Raw genomic sequence first — 23,470 nt, 5'->3', positions numbered from 1 at the left:
TCCAAAAAGCTTGCGAGGCAAGCTTGCTCGGTCCAAAAAAAAAACCAACGAAGCTTTTTTGGTTTTTGAAGAAAAAAAAAAATCGTCCGTTGGATAAACTGTATTAGTTTCGGAAATCACCATAACCAGTCTAAAAAGCTTGCGAGCCAAGCTTTTTTGGTCCAACAAAACCCAACGAAGCTTTTTCGGTTTCTGTAATGAAAAAAGGATAAGATAATAAAGTATCTTTTACGACTGATAAGCGGCCAAAATGTGTACGTTTTGTCAATCCAGCTGTTTCAAAAGGAAATATAGGCCGTCCTAGAATAGGTGAGGAGAGGTTATAAGAAAAGGTTTTGTTGGAATTAGGACCTTTGTGGGAGGGAAGATTGAAGCTTTTAATAAAGTGGGTAAAAGAGGAGCTTCTGTGTTAGTTGTGTTGGCTAATAAGGGCTTTGTACTGTGATGATATGTTAGTTGGAGTAGTAGTAACGTAAAGTCAAAAATTTTGTCAAAATAAAACTTTTAGAAGTTGTTAAACTTTCAATGACGATTTTCTTTTCGTCAAAAAGCTAGCTCTTGTAATTTATTGTTCTGGGCTTTGATAAGGTTTACGCGTTGAGGTCTTGGGAATTCGGTGGCTACCCAGGTTTATAGCTTCTGGTCAAAGTGTTTTTGCTTTTTTTATAACAAAGGAAAAATGTAAAACTTTATCATTTGGTAAGAATTTGAAACTCTTCTATTAACATTTTAAAACAATTATTTAAAAAGAAAGATATATACGAAATATACGTATATACGAAATAAAATTATACCAACCTAATTATTAAAGTGTTCTGTCCTGTGTCGGTTCAAGTAAACCAGGGGGTAACGCCCAGACTGTCCGCCTCATTAGGCGTCCACTAAAATCTACTTGCCATCTATAAATAATAGTTTGCATCCCCTTGCTCATAATAATAAAATCAATGCCGGAAGCCTGCAAAAAGCTTTTATGATTTCTCTAGTATAACAATGACAATGCAGAATAAAAAAGAAGGCCCAATAACAAGTGTTGGGCGATATTCAATATCACTGCTACGTATTGTATATATACCGGATAAAATTTATATGCTAAACATTAAAACAATACTATCAGTGTCAAAAATCATAACATTATCCAAGTAGTACTTAAATACTTAATTTTCGAATAGATGCTTAACATTACGGATATATTTCTCTTAGTTTGCTCAAACGGCTGACAGGAAATCAAAATTTTGTAGAATAAAATCATATGCTCTCATTAATCATATTGAACATCTGACATTCACTTTGGTAAATTATTTCTTTTCCTGGCTTTCGGGGAGGATACCTGCTGAGTCAAATTAATAATGACAAGAAAAATGTAGGAACAAAAATCGGTTTTTACCCGTCCTTAGAATGGAAATACTTTCTAGGCAATATAAGCTACTTAGTTAAAACGAATGCTTATTATATTTCATATCCCTTGATTTTATTTCACTAAATTCTTTAGCCATAGTATATTCCTCAGCAACAATTAATTAGGCATACATTTTTCAACTAAGTTTAACTTTTGTCACCAATCATTTTAACTTGCTATTAAAAAAAAGAAAAAAAAAGGTTTTTTAACTGAAGTAAGGAGCGACATTAAAACTTAAAACGAACAGAAATTACTCCGTATTGAAAGGGACTTTTCCTCCTCAACGCCCCGCTCTTTACGCTAATGTTTGACTCTTTCTCTTAACTCTACTTTTTAAAACAGTAAAAAAGAAATAGCGTAAAGAGCAAAGCGTTCAGGAGGAAAAGCCGCTGAGCAATTTCTGCTCGTTTTAAGTTTTAATGTCGCTCCTTACTTTCAGTTAAAAAAAAACTTGTTTTTTTATTTAATTTCTGAACGTTTTTGAATTAATGCATGTTTTGATTTTGGCTCTTCGCAAATAAATAATTAAAACGAAATTAACATATTCTTTTTTTTGACTAAATGGCTTTCTCATAGTTTTAATCGGAAGATTTTGAGAAAAAGGGATCGGGGGAGGAGGCTTAGTCGTCCTCCAATTTTTTGATTACTTAAAAAGGCAACTTTTAATTTTTTACGAAGGTTTTCATTAGTAAAAAAATATACGTAACTGACGAATTAACTTACGTTAACGAACTTCTATATTCGTATATTTTTATTACGTATATGAGGGGGTTTACCCCCTCGTCAATACCTCGCTCTTTACGCTAAAGCTTAAATTTTGTCCCAATTCCTTAAGAATGACCCCTGAATCACAAAGGCCGTAGAATAAATTAGCTGAAATTACTAAAAATACTTTAGCGTAAAGAGCGAGGTATTAAGAGGAGGTGAAACCCTCATATGCGCAATAATTTCTGTTCGTTTTCAGTTTTAATGCTGCTCTTTACTTTCAGTTGAGAAAACTTCATATTTATTTTTTCATTGTTTTTTTTAAATAATGCTAGAAAATCTTGCGCCCCCTTCATTGAAATTTTCTTCCCCCATTACAAATTCCTCCATGGAAAGATCCTCCACGTAACCCCCTTTCAACTTCTCCCCCCCCCTCGTAAACCAAAAAAAAATCTCCTGAAACGTCTGTACGCTTCCCAATAACCATTACTATATGTAAACACTGGTCAAAGTTTGTAACTTGCAGCCCCACCCACGGGGACTATGGGGGAGCAAGTCGTCCCGAAGACATAGTTATAAGTTTCACCAAGTTTAGTCTTACCCATCAATAGTTACGAGCCTGAGAAAATTTGCCTTATTTTAGAAAATAGGGGGAAACATCCCCTAAAAGTCATAGGATCTTAACGAAAATCACGCCATCAGACTCAGCGTATCAGAGAACCCTATTGTAGAAGTTTCAAGTTCCTATCTACAAAAATGTGGAATTTTATATTTTTTGCCAGAAGGCAGATTCGGATGCGTGTTTATTTGTTTGTTTTGTTTTCCCAGGGGTGATCGTGTCGACCCAGTGGTCCTAGAATGTTGCGAGAGGGCTCGCTCTAACGGAAATGTAAAGCTCTAGTGCCCTTTTCAAGTGACCAAAAAAAATTGGAGGGCACTTAGGCCCCTCCCCCGCTAACTTCTAAAATTCCCGCTAAAATTCTGAGATAGCCATTTTATTCAGAAAGTAGAAAAACCTTATAATTATATCTTTGGGGACCTCTTACTCCCCCACAGTCCCCGTGGGAGGGGCTACAAGTTACAAACTTTGACCAGTGCTTACATAAAGTAATGGTTATTGGGAAGTGTACAGACGTTTTCAGGGGGATTTTTTGGTAGGGGGAGGGGTTGAGAAGAGAGATATATATTGGGGGAACTTTCCATCGAGGAATTTGTCATGTTGGGAGAAAATTTCCAAGAAGGGAGCGCACTATTTTCTAGCCTTATAAAAAAAAAACAATGAAAAAATGAATATGAAAAAGTTTTCTTTCGACTGGAAGTAAGGACCAGCATTAAAACTTAAAACGAGCAGAAATTGTTGCGCGTATGAGGGGCTCACCTTCTCCTAATACTCCGCTCTTTACGCTAAAGTATTTTTAGTAATTTCAACTATTTATTCTACGGCTTTTGTGATTCAGGGGTCATTCTTAATGAATTGGGACGCAATTTAAGCTTTAGTGTAAAGAGCGAGATACTGAAGAGGGGGTGAACCCCCTCGTATATGTAACAAAAATATGAGAATACAAAAGTTCGTTACGTAAGCCAATTTATAAGTTACGTATATCTTTTACTAATAAAAACATTCGTAAAAAATTAAAAGTTCTAGTTGCCTTTTTAAGTAACCAAAAATCGGAGGGCAACTAGGCTTCCTCCCCCACTCCTTTTTTCTCAAAATCATTCGATCAAAACTATGAGAATGCCATTTAGCCAAAAAAAAAAAAAAAAAAAAAAAAAAAAAATGCAAATTTCGTTTTAGTTATTCCTCTACGGAGAGGAATAACATACAATGATTCAAAAACGTTCAGAAATTAAACAAAAAAAAAGTTTTTTTAAACTGAAAATAAGGAGCGACGTTAAAACTTAAAACGAACAGAAATTAAGTTTCAAGCCGTTTGGAGGAAGCAAGTTTTTCCCTGATTTTGCTCCTTTTTAGGGAAAACAATTAACATTTATTTCTAATTTATCTTGCGCATTGTGGTCCTCTTGGCTCAAAGAATTAGGTGTACGCAATTGAGCCTCTAAAGATCTCTCTACGATGTTGCAATTTCCTACCATCTTCAGCTCTGTCAACTGGGGGTATAGGGTGCCTTTGTCCCCTAAACATTCCCCTAGATTTAAAAGTTTTTTTTTTCACTGAAAAATCTCTTTTCATGTATTTCATTGGTAAGATTAAAAAAATAAATAAATTGCCCCTCTAGATGTTGAAAACACATTTATCCCCCATCCCCTCTCCGCCTTAAATTTCGTGAACTGACTCTGCTGCCTAGTCTAGAGTTGCCTAGCTTAGAAATAGCCAAACCGTTTGAAATAGCCTGATTTTTACTAGTCAGCAGACGATTCACCAGAATTATAAACGGAGGGTGGAGGAGAAATATACAAGATGGGGTATTACGACCCTCAGGTTTGGGTTTTTGAGCATGAAGATTATGATTGCACCCTATTCATGCTTCCTCACCTTTCCATTTCAGAAATGGCACCCAAAGTGCTATTTCTGCATGCCATATAACACTTTATGGTTGAGTTATCAAGTTAAACGCACAAAAAAGTCCTTAAAAAGCTCTCTACGATAATCCTGTGATTTACCGCTAGTGACTTGCCATGTTGTTTAATGCGGAGGAGTAATTTTCTTTTATGGGGTTTTCGACAATGGTGGTTCTAATTGTGTACTTTTCATTTTGATTCGATGCTATTTTAATGGGTTTCAGGCTCTTAATCGGAATTCCTATGAATCGTTTTTTTTTCAAAATGACATTTACTGTAAAGATTAACCCAATTAATAGTTACAATTCCTGAATCAGCCATAATTAGTAATTTTTTCTCTCTAAGTAGTTATTTTTCCAAAACCAACCATGACGAGTCCCCTCAAGTTTCTATGACCACTTGTTTCATACGAAGAGCGTTGTCTCTGATAATAGTTATCATAAACAATTGAAAATTTGTACTATTTACGGCCCTTGCCCCAGGTGCTGTTAAGCCAGGCCGTCCTCGGAGGCATGTTTATTTGGCCTTTCGCCTATTTCAATCAAAATGGGCATCTACAAATTCTGATTGGATCTTCTGGGGGTTAGGGGGGTAGGTAGTACAAAAGTGTATGGGAGAGGGTTTGGTTGCCACGCAATCACTTTCAACTTGCAAAAGGACACTATAACTTTCAATTTCTAGTTGAATAAACACCTTCACAAGTTGTTATCACCACCACTTCCATACGAAGTGGCCGAGAGGACAACAAGAAGCAAGAAAGAATTAAAACATTTGAGCCACGTGGCTTCTTACTAAGGCAACACTAGAGCGCTGCCTCTGATTTATGGGGAATAAATCAATAGGTATGTTAACACCTGAAAAATTCAGAGACAATTGGGTAGCCCCAGTGATATTTCTCTAAAAAAAAACAACTTTGGCACAATCGGAGTCTCGTCCCAGTTATCAGGAATAAAAAAAACCGCATTGTTGACTTAATCAAATTACATGAGTCAGTCTACAACTTTTTCATTCATATATTTAATGCAAATATTATCCCATTGCTAAGGCGTGGGCTTATTGACTGCCGACTTTTACCTCATCTTCATTTGATTTATTGATGTTCGTGATTCTGCGTTTATCCTTGGCAATTTTATCTATTTATATCGTGCTAGTAAGAATTGGAAACGATTGTATTCTCCACGAACAGAAAATTTTCACGTCTTAAAAATTTGCTGTTAAAGGTTAAACTATGTTGTTGTATTGATAGGGAATTGGGTTAATTTTCAGATGACCATACATAATTGATATCCTTTTTTGAGTTCGAAGTGGTTAAGCACACCTTTTTGTTTACAAAATAAAATGACCGATGTATTTAAACCGCGCATAATAAGTTTATTGAAATTGGTTTTTGTAATCTTTTCCTTCAATAGCCCATTACAATTATTGAATCGAGTTCAAACGCACTAATTGAAAACTATTGCAATAATTATTTGCTTGCTTAATAAACTACAATTCGTCCTTTTACGGATGTAAAATTCTTGGAGTATATATAAGGCCATATTAAGGGATTGGGTACGTGGGTTGAATTCCTCCCCTCGAAATTTTTGTCCGACTCTGAAAAACGTAAAAAAATGCATATAAACAAATTTTTCATGCGTTTTAAAAGTTTTTATTGTAACACTCTCCCCTCGAACAAAGATGCTGGATACAACCTTGGGTATGTATCTTTTAGTATAAGCAAACAATATGTTTTGTTAGTTGTAAAGGATCTATGGTTTTCAACACCCGGTGTGATTCTGTCCATTAAATGAAGTATCGCCAACCCATCCTCAGGGAAAAATCCTCAGGAAAGAAGAGGAAACGAGGAGTTACATCCAGAATATTCCAGTATGGACCAAATACCGCTGGATAAAAGGAAGAAAATAAGAAGAATTTAAAATATGTATTAGAAGAGGATATTGTGTATTTTTAATATTATAGTCTACTTTTGAAAAAAAATGGATCTATGGTTTTACAAGTTATTGTATTCTTTTTGTCTTTATTCATTTTGCTGTTCAAACTGCGGTGAATAGAACACAATAATTACGCTTACTCAATTACTCATTACAATTAGTTGCAATAAGTTGCATTTAGCTCTGTTAATTGTGAAGTCGAAGAATTAGGGGGGGGTCTTCAGAGTTAGAGGCTTTGTAAATCTAAACTTTCGCTACTAATGCATCAATATCGGTATAAAATTGAAGGGTTTGAGTTTTAGTTATCCTTCGCTGCGCTTCGTGCATCTAAGACATTCGGACTGTTATTAAGTAAGGTAAAGTATTGTAATGTAAGAGGACGGTATATACCAATAGCATTCCCCCAGCTACGTCTTTTAAGTCAAGGAACAAAATAGTTCCTACATACAGGTTAAAGCTAGCCAAATGCTTGGAATCTTTGAATATTTGGAATAATTTAATGCTCTGGGCTCAAGTTACAAATTCCTAAAAAGAATGGCATCATGAATCAGTTTCACGCGGAAACTTTTCGGAAATTCCGTGCAAATTCGTTTTGCCAATGGACTGCGAATTACATCAGTGTTTTTCATCTTCATATCCATGGTCGAAAGCGTTGTCTTTGGTATTATGAGGTTTTAATTTTCAGGGGTTTCAGAACAAAATAGCTTTTCGACAATGTTGATTACGATAGAATTTTTATGATTTTGCAAGATATGAGATTTTGCATTTTTATTTGATTTATGGTGCTAATAATTTCTTATTTTTTTCTGAATGATGTATTTAATAATTGCTCTAGGCTGACATTGAGCTTGGATTTAATTATATTTCTTTTAATTTTGCCTAATCCGAATTCATGAGATTTGAGGACAAATAATGAAAAAGGGTAAGTTAAGTTTAATAAGTTTCAGGTCAAATTTCCATACTTAATCGATTGGTGAAGTCTATTTCTTTATATCACTTCCAGATTTCTTTCATCAGAACATTAAACGTGTATTTTCAACGTTTTGCTTCTTCTATTTTTTTCTTTTTATTTGACTTTTATTGTTATGAAATAGCGGAATTCACGTCAAAATTTATCACATTTTTCACACGGACGAGGCGAGTTTTTGACATTATTGTTCAATTTTTTTATGCAATTGCTGTAATTTACCCTTGTATTTTGCAATACAATTCATCACGGACATTACATAAGGAGGGATTTTCTCTCCCAACAGTTTTTTGTTTATAATAGTTTTCTAAGATTGTGGCGTTATTTGGCTTAAAAAAAAAACCTTTTTTTAAGAAATACTGTCTTTTTCACCAAATTATAAAACCCAATTATTTCATAGCATTCACGCTTTTAAATAATGATTTTTAATGCTTCTCTGGTCAATCCACTGATTTCCCAGACACAAATGAACTTCAGACAACTTTCAAAATAAACTTAGATAAACCTCAAAAATTCGTGGGTGCTAGATTAAAACTGGTGACCTTTTTAAACTTAGCGTAATGACTTTTATTGAGGATAATATGCTGAACAGTTGAGACTTTTCTTCTGCAATTCTAAAGCAGACAGATTTCGTAAAAAGAATAAGTGTTGAAAAAAAAACACATTTAAACATTATTTTTAAATCAAACAATTCGTAGTAACGAACAGTAATAAGGAGTGAAACCGCCTAATAGTAATCGAAATTCTAAAAAAAAGAAATTTTAATAACAATTTATACCGTCAAAATAATTGTTTTTTTTATGCTGGTTTTGAATATGTAAAATTGAGTAACTTTAATGTTACTCATTAAAAGCTACGAGCCTAATGCCTGATTTTCGAAAAAGGGCAGAAAACCCTCAGAAATTTCAAGCGATTCTCTACGAATTTCACACCGTCAGATCCAGCATATCAGAGAATTCTGCTGAGGTTTCAAGCTGTCATCTGCAAAAATGTGAAACTTCTTTTTCATTTTTTTTTTTTTGCAGAAGAAATATCACGGATGCGGGTTTATTTGCTTTTTTTTCTTTCTTTTTTCCCCAAGGGTGTCTCATCAAACCACTGGTCCTAGAAGACTGAGAAAGTTCTCATTCGAACGTAAATTAAAAATGCTAGTGCCCTTTTACAGTGACTAAAAAATTGGAAAGGAACTAGCCCCCCCCCCACGCCTCTGTTTCCCAACAAGGAATCCGATCCAAATTTTGAGATAAACATTTGGTTCAGCTAAGTTTGAATGTTTAGTAAATATCCCTCTGGGGATGACATGATGCCTTACAGCCCCATGGGAAAGGGCTGTATGTTGTGCATTTTCCCCATTTTTTACATAGCCTATAGTATATGCTATTGGGAAATACCCCAAAATTTGTCTATGGGGCGGACTTTTCTGCGAGGAGAATCACAGGGGAATTACCCTTGTAGAGCAAATTATCCAGGGAGAATTTAGCATGAAGAGGGGAGGAGATCGGTCTTTAAGCTGCACAATCTGCCCACTGTTTATATATAACATCCATTTTTGGGAAATACACTATACTGAAAATTTTCGGGGGGGGGGATTTTCCCTTTCCACTGGGTAAAGTGAATTTCCTGGATATTTTTAAAAACAATCAGAAATTAAGTTAAAAAAAACAGGCTTTTTCAACCGAAAGTAACGAGCAACATTAAACTTACAACGAACAGAAATTATTCTTCATTTAGGGGGGTCCTGTCCCCTCCTCAATCAGTGCTTTCGCAAATTTGACTTTTTAGCCAAATTCTTTTCTAAAACACAAGGAGTATTTAGTTGGAATACGGAGCTTTTTTAAAGCACTAAAAGGCTTTAGCCTAACAATTGAAGGATTGAAGAGGGGGAGTCCCTCTCATATACGGAATTTTAACTTTTAATGTTGTTCCTTACTTTCAGTTGAAGAAAAACTTTTTATTTAATTTACCCAATAAATCATATATCAACCCACATAGCTTGATTTAAACAGCAGGAAAAAAAAAACCCAGGGTAACCTCCAAAGCCGAAGACACCTAAAATAGACAGTATTTAGAAAGAGAATAGCTTTTTAAAATTGGTCTACGGTTATTATTGATAGATTCTATTTAATTTAATGAGACATTACTCTTGAAAACCAACAGAAAGAAGGCTAATGACAAAACCTTTAACGAAAACATTCTTTAAGTGGAAAAAATTCATGTCAGAGCGGTATTTCTGCTTTAAAATTTATTACAGAAGATATTATGACAGTAAAAAAATACATTGGTGAAACTGATAGAGAAGACAAAGGAGATCAAGTAAATAAATATGATATAAATATTAAACCAAACATTGTAATCCCTATTTATTGTAGGCAAAATTTGATTGGAAATACACTATCAGGAAACAGTCTACGCATCAAGTTTCACCAGGTAAAAATGTTTTGACAACAGCCCCTTGATGCAAAGGAAATGATTATGGAGAACCACACAACTTAAATAATTGCCTTATTCTGCAATCCCTGTTTACCGTACTGGAATTCGTTTTTGGGACATATCTATTCGGGGACTGGCTCGTGACAACTCTATCATTTCTCGTGCCGAACATATTCTACCCGTTAATGTTTATGGCCATTTAATACTAATAACAACTAAATGTCTAAACATCAAACATTTAATGTGGCAAGATATGTCAAAACCAGATGGCAAAGTATGGCCAAGTGTTACAAAAGTGGCAAAAAACTAGAATGTCAAGAAACACGTGATTTCAGTTCTCCCCGTGACAGAATGTTTTGACAGGCTAGAGAAAAGAAAACATGTTTTTTGTGGTCTGGATGGACAAGTAACAAGAAATTTATTGAAACCCTGGCACTTCATAGACAGAAAATTCAAGTTAAGAAACATAGATGGTTTCTTAATGAGTCACAAAGAGATTTATGGGGTGGCATTTGCTTTCTTTTAATGTATCATTTTTATGAATTAATGGTCATTAATGTATTAAAGTGCAATCGCACCGTTTTCGTATTGTTCAATGCAAAAACAGTTTTTAAATCCCCAATAAAACAAAAAAAAGACAAAAAAATTATGTAATGTTTTGTAGCTTATAACAATTCTCGGATTTTAGTAAAAAAAAAACATTTGTCCAGTCTCGCATCACTCCATAAATGAAAAACCTAGTGATTATTATCGGTTACATATTAAAGACTCAAAAAGTGAAGTTTTGCTAATGCTAATGAAATGAAATGAAATATGATGAAAATATAATATTTTAGTAACAAAATTACGAAAACTACCACAAAGAATTATGAAGGGGGACCCACCCAGAGCGCAGTATATTAAATATGTAACCTAACCCAACCTACCCTAGGTACCTCGTTTTGCCCCTCAACTCCAAAAACCTATTCCGAAATATTGTTCATGGAATTGCAAACCCCCGTTTGCCTAGCGAGCCAAAGGAATTGTGTTGCTAAAGTAGTTGCTTCACTAGTTTTTGTCTTCGAGGGGGCCACAAATTTTCGAGTGTTTATAACTGATAAGTACGGGCCTAGTATTTATAGCAATAACTAACTATTGAAAAGAAAACAAACGTAGAATTTCTCCGCCAGGTGACTGATGTATTAAAATAAAAAACAATATATATATATATTTTTTTTATTTTCGTTGTTGTCAAACAGTTCGTGGTAACGAACTGTAGTAAGGAGCGATCCGGCTCAATAGTAACCAAAACTCTAAAAAATTGAATTTTGATATCAATAGCTACATCAAAAGAATCGCATTTTAATGCTGATTTTAAATATATAAGTTTCATCAAGTTTAGTCTTAGCCATCAAAAGTTACGACCCTGAGAAAATTTGCCTTATTTAGGAAAATAGGGGGAAACACCCCCTAAAAGTCGTAGGATCTTAACGAAAATGACACCATCAGATTTAGCGTATCAGAGAACCCTACAGTAGAAGTTTCAAGCTCCTATCTACAAAAATGTGGAATTTTGCATTTTTTGCCAGAAGACAAATCACGGGTGCGTGTTTATTTGTTTTTTTTTTGTTTTTTTTTTTTTTCCCCCAGGGGTCATCGTATCGACCAAGTGGTCCTAGAATGTCGCAAGAGGGCTCATTCTAACGGAAATAAAAAGTTCTAGTGCCCTTTTTAAGTGACCAAAAAAATTGGAGGGCATCTAGGCCCCCTCCCACGCTCATTTTTTTCCCAAAGTTCACGGATCAAAATTTTGAGATAGCCATTTTGTTTAGCATAGTCGAAAATCATAATAACTATGTTTTTGGGGATGACTTACTCCCCCACAGTCCCTGGGGGAGGGGTTGCAAGTTACAAACTTCAACCAGTGTTTACATATAATAATGGTTATTGGGAAGTGTACAGACGTTTTCAGGGGGATTTTTTTGGTTTTGGGGGTAGGGTTGAGGGAGGGGGCTATGTGGGAGGATCTTTCCTTGTAGAAATATGCCATGGGGGAAAAAATTCAATGAAAAGGGCGCAGGACGAATCTGGTCACGTTAGAAAAAAACGTCAAATTAAGAGCTTAATATACAATGCTGGGTGTTTGGAGCCTCTCTATTATGGAGTATAATTTGAAAATAACACAACTATACGAGCGATAAAACATATATACCACAACCATAACTCAACTAACGAAAGAACTGCTAAGAGATAACACAACTATAAAGCGAAAACAGGTGAAAACTAACGAGAAAATAAACGAACTAAGAGGTGGAAGGGGCCCAGAGAAAAAATATAATCCTTTTTCAATTTTGAGCCTAACTTCCGCAAAGCTGTAATAATGTCAGAAGCCCCGAAATACCGAATTATTTTCTTTTCAAACAGTTCGTGGTAAGGAACTGTAGTAGGGGCGTCCCGGCTCAATAGTAAACGAAACTCTAAAAAACCGAATTTTGATGCTAAAAGATACATCAAAAGAATCGAATTTTTACGTTGATTCTAAATATATAAGTTTCAATTACTTTAGTCTTTGTCATCAAAAGTTACGAGCCTGAGAAAATTGGCCCTATTTTGGAAAAAAGGGGGAAACATCCCCTAAAAGTCATAGAATCTTAACGAAAATCACACTATCGCATTCGGTATATCAGAGAACTCTATAGCAAAAATTTCAAGCTCCTATCTAAAAAATGTGGAATTTTGTATTTTTTGCCAGAAGACAAATCACTGGTGCGTGTTTATTTCTTTGTTTGTTTTTTTTTTCCCAGGGGTCATCTTATCGACCAAGTGGTCCTAGAATGTCACCAGAGGGCTCATTCTAACGGAAATGAAAAGCTCTAGTGCCCTTTTTAAGTGACCAAAAAAATTGGAGGGCAAATAGGCCCCCTCCCATGCTCATTTTTTTCCAAAAGTCAACAGATTAAAATTTTAAGATAGCCATTTTGTTCAGCATAGTCGAAAATCATAATAACTGTCTTTGGGAATGACTTACTCCCCCACAATCCCTGAGGGAGGGGCTGCAAGTTACAAACTTTGACCAGTGTTTACATATAGTAATGGTTATTGGGAAGTGTACAGACGTTTTCATGGGGATTTTTTGGTTTGGGGGTGGGGTTGATGGGAGAGGGCTTTGTGGGAGGATTTTTCCTTTGAGGAATATGTCATGGGGGAAGAAAAATTCAATGAAAAGGGCGCAGGATTTTCTAGCATTACTATAAAAAAACAATGAAAAAATAAACATGAAAACGTTTTTTCAAATGAAAGTAAGGAATAGCACTGAAATTTAAAACGAACAGAGATTATTACGCATATGAGGGGTTCTAAAAATACTTTAGCATAAAGAGCGAGGTATTTAGGAGGAGATAAATACCTCGCTCTTTATGCTAAAATATTGTTAGTGATTTCAACTATTTATTCTACGGCCTTTTTGATTCAGGGGTCATTCTTAAAGAATTGGGACAAAACTTACGATTTAGTGTAAAGAGCGAAGTATTAACGAGGGTACAAACCCCCTCGTACACATAATAAAAATATAAGAATATAAAAGTTTGTTACGTAAGTTAATTCTTAAGTTACGTATATTTTTTACTAATAAAAACGTTCGTTGAATATTAAAAGTTCTAGTAGCCTTTTTAAGTAACCGAAAAATTGGAGGGCAGCTAGGCCTCCTTCCCCACCCCTTATTTCTCAAAATCGTCTGATCAAAACTAAGAGAAAGCCATTTAGCCAAAAAAAAAATTAATATACTAATTTCATTTCAATAATTTATGTGCGGAGAGCCAAAATCAAACATGAAATAATTCAAAAACGTTCAGAAATTAAATAAAAAAAACTAGTTTTTTTAACTGAAAGTAAGGAGCGACATTAAAACTTAAAACGAACAGAAATTACTCCGTATATGAAATGGGCTGTCCCCTCCGCAGTCCCACGCTCTTTACGCTAAAGTTTTTAATTGTTTTAAAAAGTAGAATTGTGGCAAAGAGTCAAACTTTAGCGTAAAGAGCGAGGGACTGCGGAGGGGACAGCCCATTTCATATACGGAGTAATTTCTGTTCGTTTTAAGTTTTAATGTCGCTCCTTACTTTCAGTTAAAAAAACTAGTTTTTTTTATTTAATTTCCATAGAAGGCCAACTGGGTGATGTTTTATGGAATGGAATTCACCTTGTATGAACGTAATGGATTGTGGTGATCAGTATATCTGCCTTATAAATGCTTGGGCTATTGATTTGGTGTCAGAGAGACTCAAAACTCTTTTGGTGTCAGAGAAGATGAAATCGAGTCCCATCATTGGCTAATAAGAAAAAGCAACTAGTAACTATAGTTGTGTTTGGGCGTGTTTTCATGTACTAGTGCTAGTATATATAGTGCAACAGCGTATTCTATGTTATTCTTATTAGAAAGGTTAATCACTTTGAGTCCTTTTTCTGTATTTTGTTTGTGTAACCCACCAGAATTATCATAGGTGACAACTTGTTTCCCAGTAAGGACTACCTTAAACAATTTAATAAAAATCACTGGACTATGAAACTAAATATCTGCCAGTTCAGTATCCAACCATTCAAGACTAATTACATTCTTTGCGGTGAAAAGAAGACAAGAAAATTCCAGTCACTTGTTCTGCTAGACAGGATTGTACATTCTCTCGGAATCGGACAAATCTCAAAGCAATTTAATAGGCCTACCTTTCTAGCCCGTGTTTGGCACTTTAGTAGGCCTATCTAGACCCCATCAGTCAGTTCTACCGCCCATTTCTCAGATCTCATCTTTTTAGGGTGGGACCACTCATCTACCAAGTGATTATTTTAAACTGAGTGGAACAGCTTTATCAGGAAGCGATCTCGAGATTACTATTACCGATATGCCACGCCATGGTTTCCTTACACAAATCTTTGAATCGGGTGAAAATCTTATGCAAGAATCATTAGAATTAGGTAAGATGATGTTTTATCTCTTTATAATACGATAATTCACTGGTTGTTATTCGATCCTAATCTTGCGAGGTGACACAAAGTGGATAAATTTCTATTAATTGGCTCTCTTTCATTATCTTTATCAATGGTTTTATTCCTGTGTTCTTTATCGCGTATACATTAAAATATGTTTTATCATCATAAAAGGTGCTATACCTCATGACTAGAAGAGGTACTGAACTAGAATTTAATCTAGATCTAAGAAGTCTAGGAATGTAGCTTTGCATAAATAAAGGCTATACGACCCTTATCTAGGGGGCTTAATGCTTCCCCTGCCCTTTTCGTTGAGCCGCTCTCATTGAAAATTGAAACTTTAAATGCATATTACAATTTGAAGATTTATCCTTGACAAAACTAACAAAAAAAAAAAATTTTTTTGTATTTTTTTTCTTATCCATGAAAAAAAATGAATGAGAAACAGTATTGTTTATATTGTTAACAAAAGAACCAGAAGCCTTTTTGTTTCCGACAACTTGGTATAGAAGGGCTGATGGTAGAAACTAAGGAGAGGGTTCATTCAATTAGAAATTGAAAGTTCAGGCGTACCTCTTCAGAGTCTAAAGTGATTGGATTAATGTACGACGCAATCCTTTGCAAACAAAACTGTATGTTTTGGCATCCGTTGTTTGTAATATAAGCAGAAACCTTTGTACTTCTCTACCAGATTCTCAATTTAGTTTTTCAGATTAAAAAGGGACAGGTGTGGTTTTAGGAGACGGGTTACGGTGGGGACCCTTGCCCCGGGACCAGAAATTTCAGAGGTGCAAAATTCTAAATAAATAATCTAATAATAATGATCATTTCTTTTTTTTTATTTATTTTTATTAAAATAAAGCAGAGGGCGTTGCTAATAAATGAATATAATTAATAAATTATTATATAATTAGTAAACGAAACAAATTAATAAATAAAAATAAATAATTAAACAATAATAACAATAATAAAGAATAACTTATTAATTAATTAATAAATCGAAAGGATTTCTTAATAAATGAAAGTTCTGTTAAAATTTGGCATGAAAGCTTTTGGGAGACGAGGGGGGGGGTAATCGAGATTTTTACCTGGGCGCAAGAGAGGCCAGAACCGCTATTGTAAAAAGAAAGGAAAATCTTATAGTTCGAATTCTTAGTTTATGAAGAAAAAGATGGCAAAAATTTCGCAAAAATCTGGCAAATATTATGACAAGAAAAAATTCGATGGTGAAGTTGATTAAATCTGAATACACATCACTATGATGTGAACTAATACATTAAACATTTTCAAGTTTCTTTCGTGACACACAGAAGAGTTGGGAAACAACAAAATTATATTGGAAGAAAATACAATGATCAAGAGACGTTTCAAACAAGGACAAGTAAAACATCCCACATCACCCTACAATAACGAACGAGCAGAAACTGTCATATAAAAACGTGGCTAACCATCGTCCGTATTTTCAATTAATTTTTTTCAGACAGTTTGGCATTCCACATTCAGCGATTTTTCTGTGAGATAAAATTGGCACTTTCAAAATCCTAATAAGATTATTATTCCAGAAATTCTGAAGCGAAATAATAATCGGGAGTCAGGTTGTCGAGAAAAATTAAAGTTTGGTAATCTGATTTTCTATTCGACAGGATGATTGTCAAGCAAAAAGGCCAAGGTTGGAACAATGCAACTGATCCCATAGTTCTAGAAAAAAAAATAGGCGCACAGAACACCAGGACTCAAGTCCTGGTTGAACTTTGCTGAAGCAATGATTCTAAGACTGTCTTAATTTTCAATTTTAGTTTTAAAGGTCACGTTATATTATAAGTCTTATTTTATTTATATATGCGGTTTGCTGAGGGCGGCTCTTCGATATAGAGCCGAAATATCTATTTAAAGTTTAAACAAAATTCACTGTTTTAGATAAACTCCCAATTTTTTTTTACTTGTTTTTTTTTTATGTTTAGCATGTGACACCGAGGCTTTAGAAAGAATTATTACTTTTACTCTGGAGTCACTGATGCATGCTCAACCTGCCGTATTATGTCTTGATATAAACTTCTTTGCGCCTTGGGATCAGATGCGTATGCATAAATGTTTCACGGGATTAGGTCGTCGAAACGATTGATAACGGGAAAAAAATGGAAATTTGAAAAATGATAGAATAGTCACAAAATTTCACGAATAATTAGAATTCAGTCTCCAACCTTGCTTCGCACCTCCTCAAAAGTCCTTTCCATAAATTTCATTTGACTTTGTCAAATGGTATTATTATTTGCTATGAGAAATTTCAAAACTAACTTTGAAATCAATTACATTCAGTGTTCCTGCTCTCTACGGTCAGGGATTATCGTTGGTGCTAACATGCAACATGACAACTATGACCAGCGTAATTCGGGGGACAAATGTCTCCCGGGGGACAAATAATGTTTTTTTTGTGACCTGATTCAATTACCTAAATTTTGTTTTTATTTAAGTTTTTTGCAATGCACGAGAGTACCGTTGTCTGCTACTCAGAACAATCCAAGTCTAATTTTCGAAATAAATTTTTAGCTAGGGTAATAATTTTTTCCCTCGGCTGATGATTTTGTAGTGGTGAATTCCGAAGCCAGGTGGTAACTAATTTTTTCTACTCAGGTGACTTTATAGTCTATGATGAGCTGGCTGACAGCACTTTACTTTATCAACACGATGGTTCTTCTAATTTGGATGATTCATTTGAAATTACCGTATCGGACGGCAAGATTGATGCTGTTAACCGTATCCTCTTCATTATTTTCCCCACTAGTGACAGCCATCATATACAATCAGCGGCCGCTCTGCAGGACGCCAATATTGGGCATAGTTTGCAAATTCTTGAAGGTTAGTTCGTGTTTTAGCTACTTTTCTTTTTCCGACATTCTTTTAGATTAGATATCAGATCATTTGGGTGATACCACAATCAAAAGCCGTAGTTATAAATATTTTTCAGTTTTTCAACTGAAAATAAATTTTAATGACGATAATTTCCTCTAAGAATTTTCTGGTTTCATTGCAGCTGAACCACCGTGCAACTGAACCACAAGCAACCACTGTATCTGAACGACCTTGCAACTGAACCACCGTGCAACTGAGCCACCGGGCAGCTGAACCACCAAGCAACTATACCACCGTGCGACTGAGCCGCCTTGCAACTGAACCACCGTGTAACTGAATTCTCGTGTAACTGAACCCTCGTGCAACTAAACCCTATTTAAATGAGCCCTCGTGCAACTCAACCCCCGTGCAACTTAACCCCATTTAACTAACCCCCCGTGTAACTGAATCCCCGCACAACTGAACCACCGAGCAACTGGACCACCGTGCAGCTGAACACTCGTATAACTGAACTCTTGTGCAACTCAACCACCATACATACATAGGGTAAAACACAAGTTAGAATCTTTAGATGTTCAACCTTGTTGAAATTGTTTGCTTTTTAGAATCATAATATAAATGACTGTCAAAATGATTAATAAAAAGCTCTGTTTTCTTTTCACAAAAATAAAGAAAATCGGACGTCACAAACTCTTAAAGCCAGATTTATTTCTTCTTTTTTATGTCTGTTAACGGGGGTTTCCTTCGCCCTGTCACTTTCTAAGGGTCTAGGCGTTTACTCCACCCCCTCCCATGAAAAAAAAACCTCCCCTGGAAAAACGAAATCGCCCATATCACGGAAAATACTCCAGAAACTAACCTCCTCACCTTCAGAAAACTCCCATGCGAAAAATGTCCGCATGTTTCCGAATAATAAACACTATCTGTAGGCAATGGACAAAAAATAAAACCTAAAATATACTCAGACTTCTGCAATAGGGTTCTCTGATTATTTTCGTAGCTAGGAAGACACCTCAAGGGTACATTTTAATGCCAAAACACCTCAACTCTCAGCCTTCGGATAAATACAGAATTAGCTCTAGGGGAGAGACGAGAGGAGGATGGAGGTAGAAATTAGTTATAATTCCCAGGCAATTCTAGTCTTTTTTAAGTCGAAAATAACTGGATACCAACCAGCCGCAAGGGGTATTTTTCGGGAGGTATTTTGCACGGGGTGCTATTTCCCGGAGATATTTTCCACAGGAGGAGTTTTCCCGGGGGGGCTGGTTACCCTCCAATCACTTTTGATTTTTAAAAAGGGCTCTAAACTTTCAATTTTCGATCGAAGAATAAAACGTGGTTAATAAACGTGATTAATATAAACCACCATCGTCCTCGGGGCAAGGGCTGTAGGTTTTTGCAAGTTACCCATTGTTGAAATTTAAGGATTTTATAGAAGGAATGGTCTTGCGAACTCTTGAGAAGGCTCATCACATGAGGTTTTTATAGAAACGGTTTGTCCATGAACTTGGGGGGGAATGCTCATTCGATTGGAAATAAAAAGTTCTAGTGCACATTTTAAGAGTTAAAAGTGATCGAAGGGCATCCAATTCTACCCTCTTTTTTCCCCAAATAGTTTCGTTCCATAATCTTGAGATGACCATTTTATTTAAAACAGATCAAAGGTTAAATAACTATGCCTCCAGGGTTAACAGCTCCTAGTCCTTGGTGCAAGGGCTCTAAGTTATGCCAGTTACATATTGTTAACATACAGGGTGTATTTTTATCAACAAAATAGGGTATGTTTGACCCTATAAATAAAAAAAGCATGGAGCATTAAGGTCAAACCTTAGGGAAATGCCAAGAAGAATGCCGAACACAATCAAAAGAAATCTTTTCCTTTATTGGTTGTGAAAAGCGAAAACCAGTAAAATATACAATGGCTGATGGTGTCAGCCCTCGCATCGTCCGGAAAATGTTTAGGAGCATCTTCAACTAAATCAAGAGGTACTATGTGCATCCAGTTTTACAAGACGACGTATCTGCAATGTCTCGAGAAGAGCTGAGGGTATATACCTGAGGTTATGAAGTTTAAACTTTCTGGGCATGTGGAAGGAATGTTGAAGAAAAGGCTGCAGTGCAACCATCCCCCTCCCATATCCTTTTTCGCTGCAATCTCCTCAAAGACACCTGATCAAAATTCGTTATCTAGATTCACAAAGGTCAAATATTTTAAACACAAATATTTATTACTTAACGTCCAGAAGGGTCTGATTCATCTGAAAAAAAGATAAAGAAATCAGCTTTAATGGTTTGTGACATCGGTTCTTTTTTTTGCAAATAAAACAAAGTTTTTTTGTGTGAATGATCTTAACAGGTGTTATATCATGATTTTAAGAAACAAACAATTCCAACAAGGTCGAATGTGTAAAAATTCTAACTTGGGTTTTACCCAACGATATTGCCTCATGTTTTTAGAATACTCAAAAACTGAGTTCATTGGTTCAATTGCACGATGGTTCAGGTACACGAGGGTTCAGTTGCAAGGTGGTTCACTTGCACGGTGGTTCAGTTGCAAGGTGGTTCAGCTGCACGGTGGTTCAGTTGTACGGTGGTTCAGTTGATTGGGGTTCATTTAAATGGAGTTAAGTTGCACGGGGGGCTTAGTTGCACGATGGTTTAGTTAAATGGGGTTCAGTTGCCTAGTGGTTCAGTTACACGAGGGGTCAGTTGCACGGTGGTTCAGTTACACGGTGGTTCAGTTACAGTGGTTAGGTTACATGGTGGTTCAGTTACGCGCACACCGAATTTTCTGTGTTCTAAGAAAATTATAAGCTTCCGGAAACTGTCGACACTTTTAGTAAATATGCTCCTACAAATCCCAATTTCCAACTAGATCGATTTCTTTGAATGTTGCTCAAAGTGTAAAGCAATTACTAGTGGGAGAATCTCCCATCGGTGCCTAGACTGTTTAGGTAAAATAGTGTTTGTTCTATAGCTGGTATTAAGGCCTATACAATAGTACAAGGTAAAATAAATGGTTTTTTTTTTCGGTATGTTAACTTCGTTATTTGTGGTGATTAAATAAAAAAAAACAATTTTTTTTAACTAAAAGTAAGGAGCGAAATTAAAACTTAAAACGAACAGAAATTACCCCGTATATGAAAGGGGATGCTCCCTCTTCAACGCCTCCCTCTTTGCGCTAAAGTTTTACTCTTTCTCTCAACTCTACTTTTTAAAAGAGTAAAGTTTAAAAAGTTTTAATTTCTAATTCGCTCCTTAAGTTTTAATTTCGCTCCTTACTTTCAGTTAAAAAAAACTACTTTTTTTTTATTTAATTTCTGAACGTTTTTTAGTTAATCCATGTTTTGGTTTCGGCTCCGCAGATGAATAATTAAAGTGAAATTTGCATATTTATTTATTTGGTTAAATGGCTTTCCCATAGTTTTGATCGAACGATTTTGAGAAAAAAGGAGGGGGAGGGGGCCCAGTTGCCCTCCAATTTTTTGGGTGCTTAAAAAGGCAACTAGAACTTTTAGTTTTTTACGAATGTTCTCATTAGTAAAAGATACACGTAACTTACGAATTAGCTTACGTAACAAACTTCTATATTCTTATGTTTTTATTACGTATATGAGAGGGTTCGCCCACTCGTCAATACCTCGCTCTTTACACTAAAGCTTAAATTTTGTCCCCTGAATTACAAAGGCCGTAGAATAAATAGTTGAAATTACTAAAAATACTTTAGCGTAGAGTGAGGTATTAGGAGGAGGTGAACCCCTTATATGCGTAATATTTTCTGTTCGTTTTAAGTTTTAATGCTACTCCTTACTTTCAGTTGAAAAAACTTTTTCATATTTATTTTTTCATTGTTTTTTTAAATAATGCTAGAAAATGCTGCGCCCCCTTCATGGAAGTCTTCTTCCTCCATGACAAATTCCTCCATGGAGAGTTTCCCCCACATAACCCCCTCTTCTCAACCCCTCCTCCCAACCAAAAAATACCCCTGAAAACGTCTGTACACTTCCCAATAACCATTACTATATGGAAACACTTGTCAAAGTTTGTAAATTGCAGCCCCTCCCACGGGGACTGTGGGGGAGTAAGTCGTCCCTAAAGACATAGGTATTAAGTTTTTCGACTATGCTGAACAAAATGGCTATCTCAGAATTTTGATCCGACGACTTTGGGAAAAAATGAGCGTGGGAGGGGGCCTAGGCGCCCTCCAATTTTTATGGTCACTTAAATAGGGCACTAGAACTTTTGATTTCCGTTCGAATGAGCCCTCTCGCAAAATTCTAGGACCACTGGGTCGATACGATCACCCTTGGGAAAAAAACAAACAAACAAATAAACACGTATCCGGGATTTGTCTTCTGGCAGAAAATACAAAATTCCACATTTTTGTACATAGCTTGGAACTAGTACAGTAGGGTTCTCTGATACGCTGAATCTGATGGTGTGATTTTCGTTAAAATCTTATGACTTTTAGGGGGTGTTTCCCCTATTTTCTAAAACAGGGCAAATTTTCTCAGGCTCGTCACTTTTGATGGGTAAGACTAAACTTAATGAAACTTATATATTTAATATCAACATTAAAATGCGATTTTTTTTATGTAACTATTGGTATCAAGATTCCATTTTTTAGAGTTTTGGTTACTATTGAGCCGGGTCGCTCCTTACTACAGTTCGTTACCACGAACTGTTTGATAATAAGAAATAATAGTGCCCATAAATAGCAAGTGAATGATCCCAATATAGACAAAATATGTATGCTTATTTTGGTTTGGGCGTTTTTGCAAGTACTTAACGCATAGGCTTGGTGCGAATTATTCTAATAAGGTAATTTTAGCTAATGACCGTGGTAGACTAAATACTGTAAACGACTTCCATTTAAGGTAAGCCCCACCGTGCATAGAAAGGAGGCTGGAATGCGTACTCAACGTAATATATTTGTTAATCTTTTAACATGGGAATTATTATATTTGCAGTTTATTCTCTTCAGTTTTTCAACTGAATTATCATGGTTGCAGTGGTAGCTGCAATATAGTAAAGAGCGAACCACGGCCCATAGTAACCAAAAATTTCAAGGTGCATTGTGAAAAAAATTGTCTAGTGAGGAAAAAAATACTAATTGTAGTTGGTTAAAGAATGGTAACTATTATTTTGATAAGTTTTGATGGTAAATTAATTATGAAAACGAATTTATAGGAACTTCGAAAACGAACCTGCAACCACTTGAAAATGGCATCAGATGGAAATGAAAACTGAACCATTGGAATCATAACTTTTATTACTTTTTTTGTTGGGGGGGGAGGAGCACTGACAGTTTCTTTTTTTCACTGCTAATCGGGTACTGGAACATCATGGAGAGCTTTTTAAGGGCTCATTTGAAAGCTAATTTTTATATCTTCGTAGTTTTTTTTATAAATTTGACTTGAGGATCCATAATAAATTGCGATATAGCCCCCAAAAGCACACCTTGGGTGCCATTTATAGGACCGAAAGGCTGGGAAGTAGTAAAAGGGAACCATTAAAATACCCACGGTTGAAAACTCTAACCCTCAAAAGCCTGGGAAGTATGAAAAGTTAACCATCGAAATATCTACGGTTGAAAACTCTAAACCTCCTTTCCTCCTTAATATTTTTCATGTTACAGTGGATATTTATCACAGGTGTTGGAACATCATAGAAAGCTGTTTAAGGGTTCATTTGAAAGCTAATTTTTATATC

At 35.5% G+C, this 23,470-nt stretch overlaps 1 protein-coding gene across 3 annotated transcripts in view; it reads left to right on the top strand.

Moving 5' to 3' along the window:
* LOC136038701 (extracellular matrix organizing protein FRAS1-like) overlaps positions 1–23,470 on the top strand; it is a 196,884-nt gene that overhangs the window by 64,028 nt on the left and 109,386 nt on the right. For all 3 annotated transcript variants that reach the window (XM_065722012.1, XM_065722013.1, XM_065722014.1), the window contains 2 exons: positions 14,737–14,896; positions 17,540–17,764. In XM_065722012.1, the coding sequence (XP_065578084.1) occupies positions 14,737–14,896; positions 17,540–17,764 (385 nt within the window). The remainder of the gene's footprint in view (positions 1–14,736; positions 14,897–17,539; positions 17,765–23,470) is intronic.

Source organism: Artemia franciscana, chromosome 18 (genome assembly GCF_032884065.1).
Source record: "Artemia franciscana chromosome 18, ASM3288406v1, whole genome shotgun sequence".
NCBI lineage: Eukaryota > Metazoa > Arthropoda > Branchiopoda > Anostraca > Artemiidae > Artemia > Artemia franciscana.
Note: the sequence above shows the minus strand (reverse complement) of the source record. Positions and strands in the feature narration are given on the sequence as shown.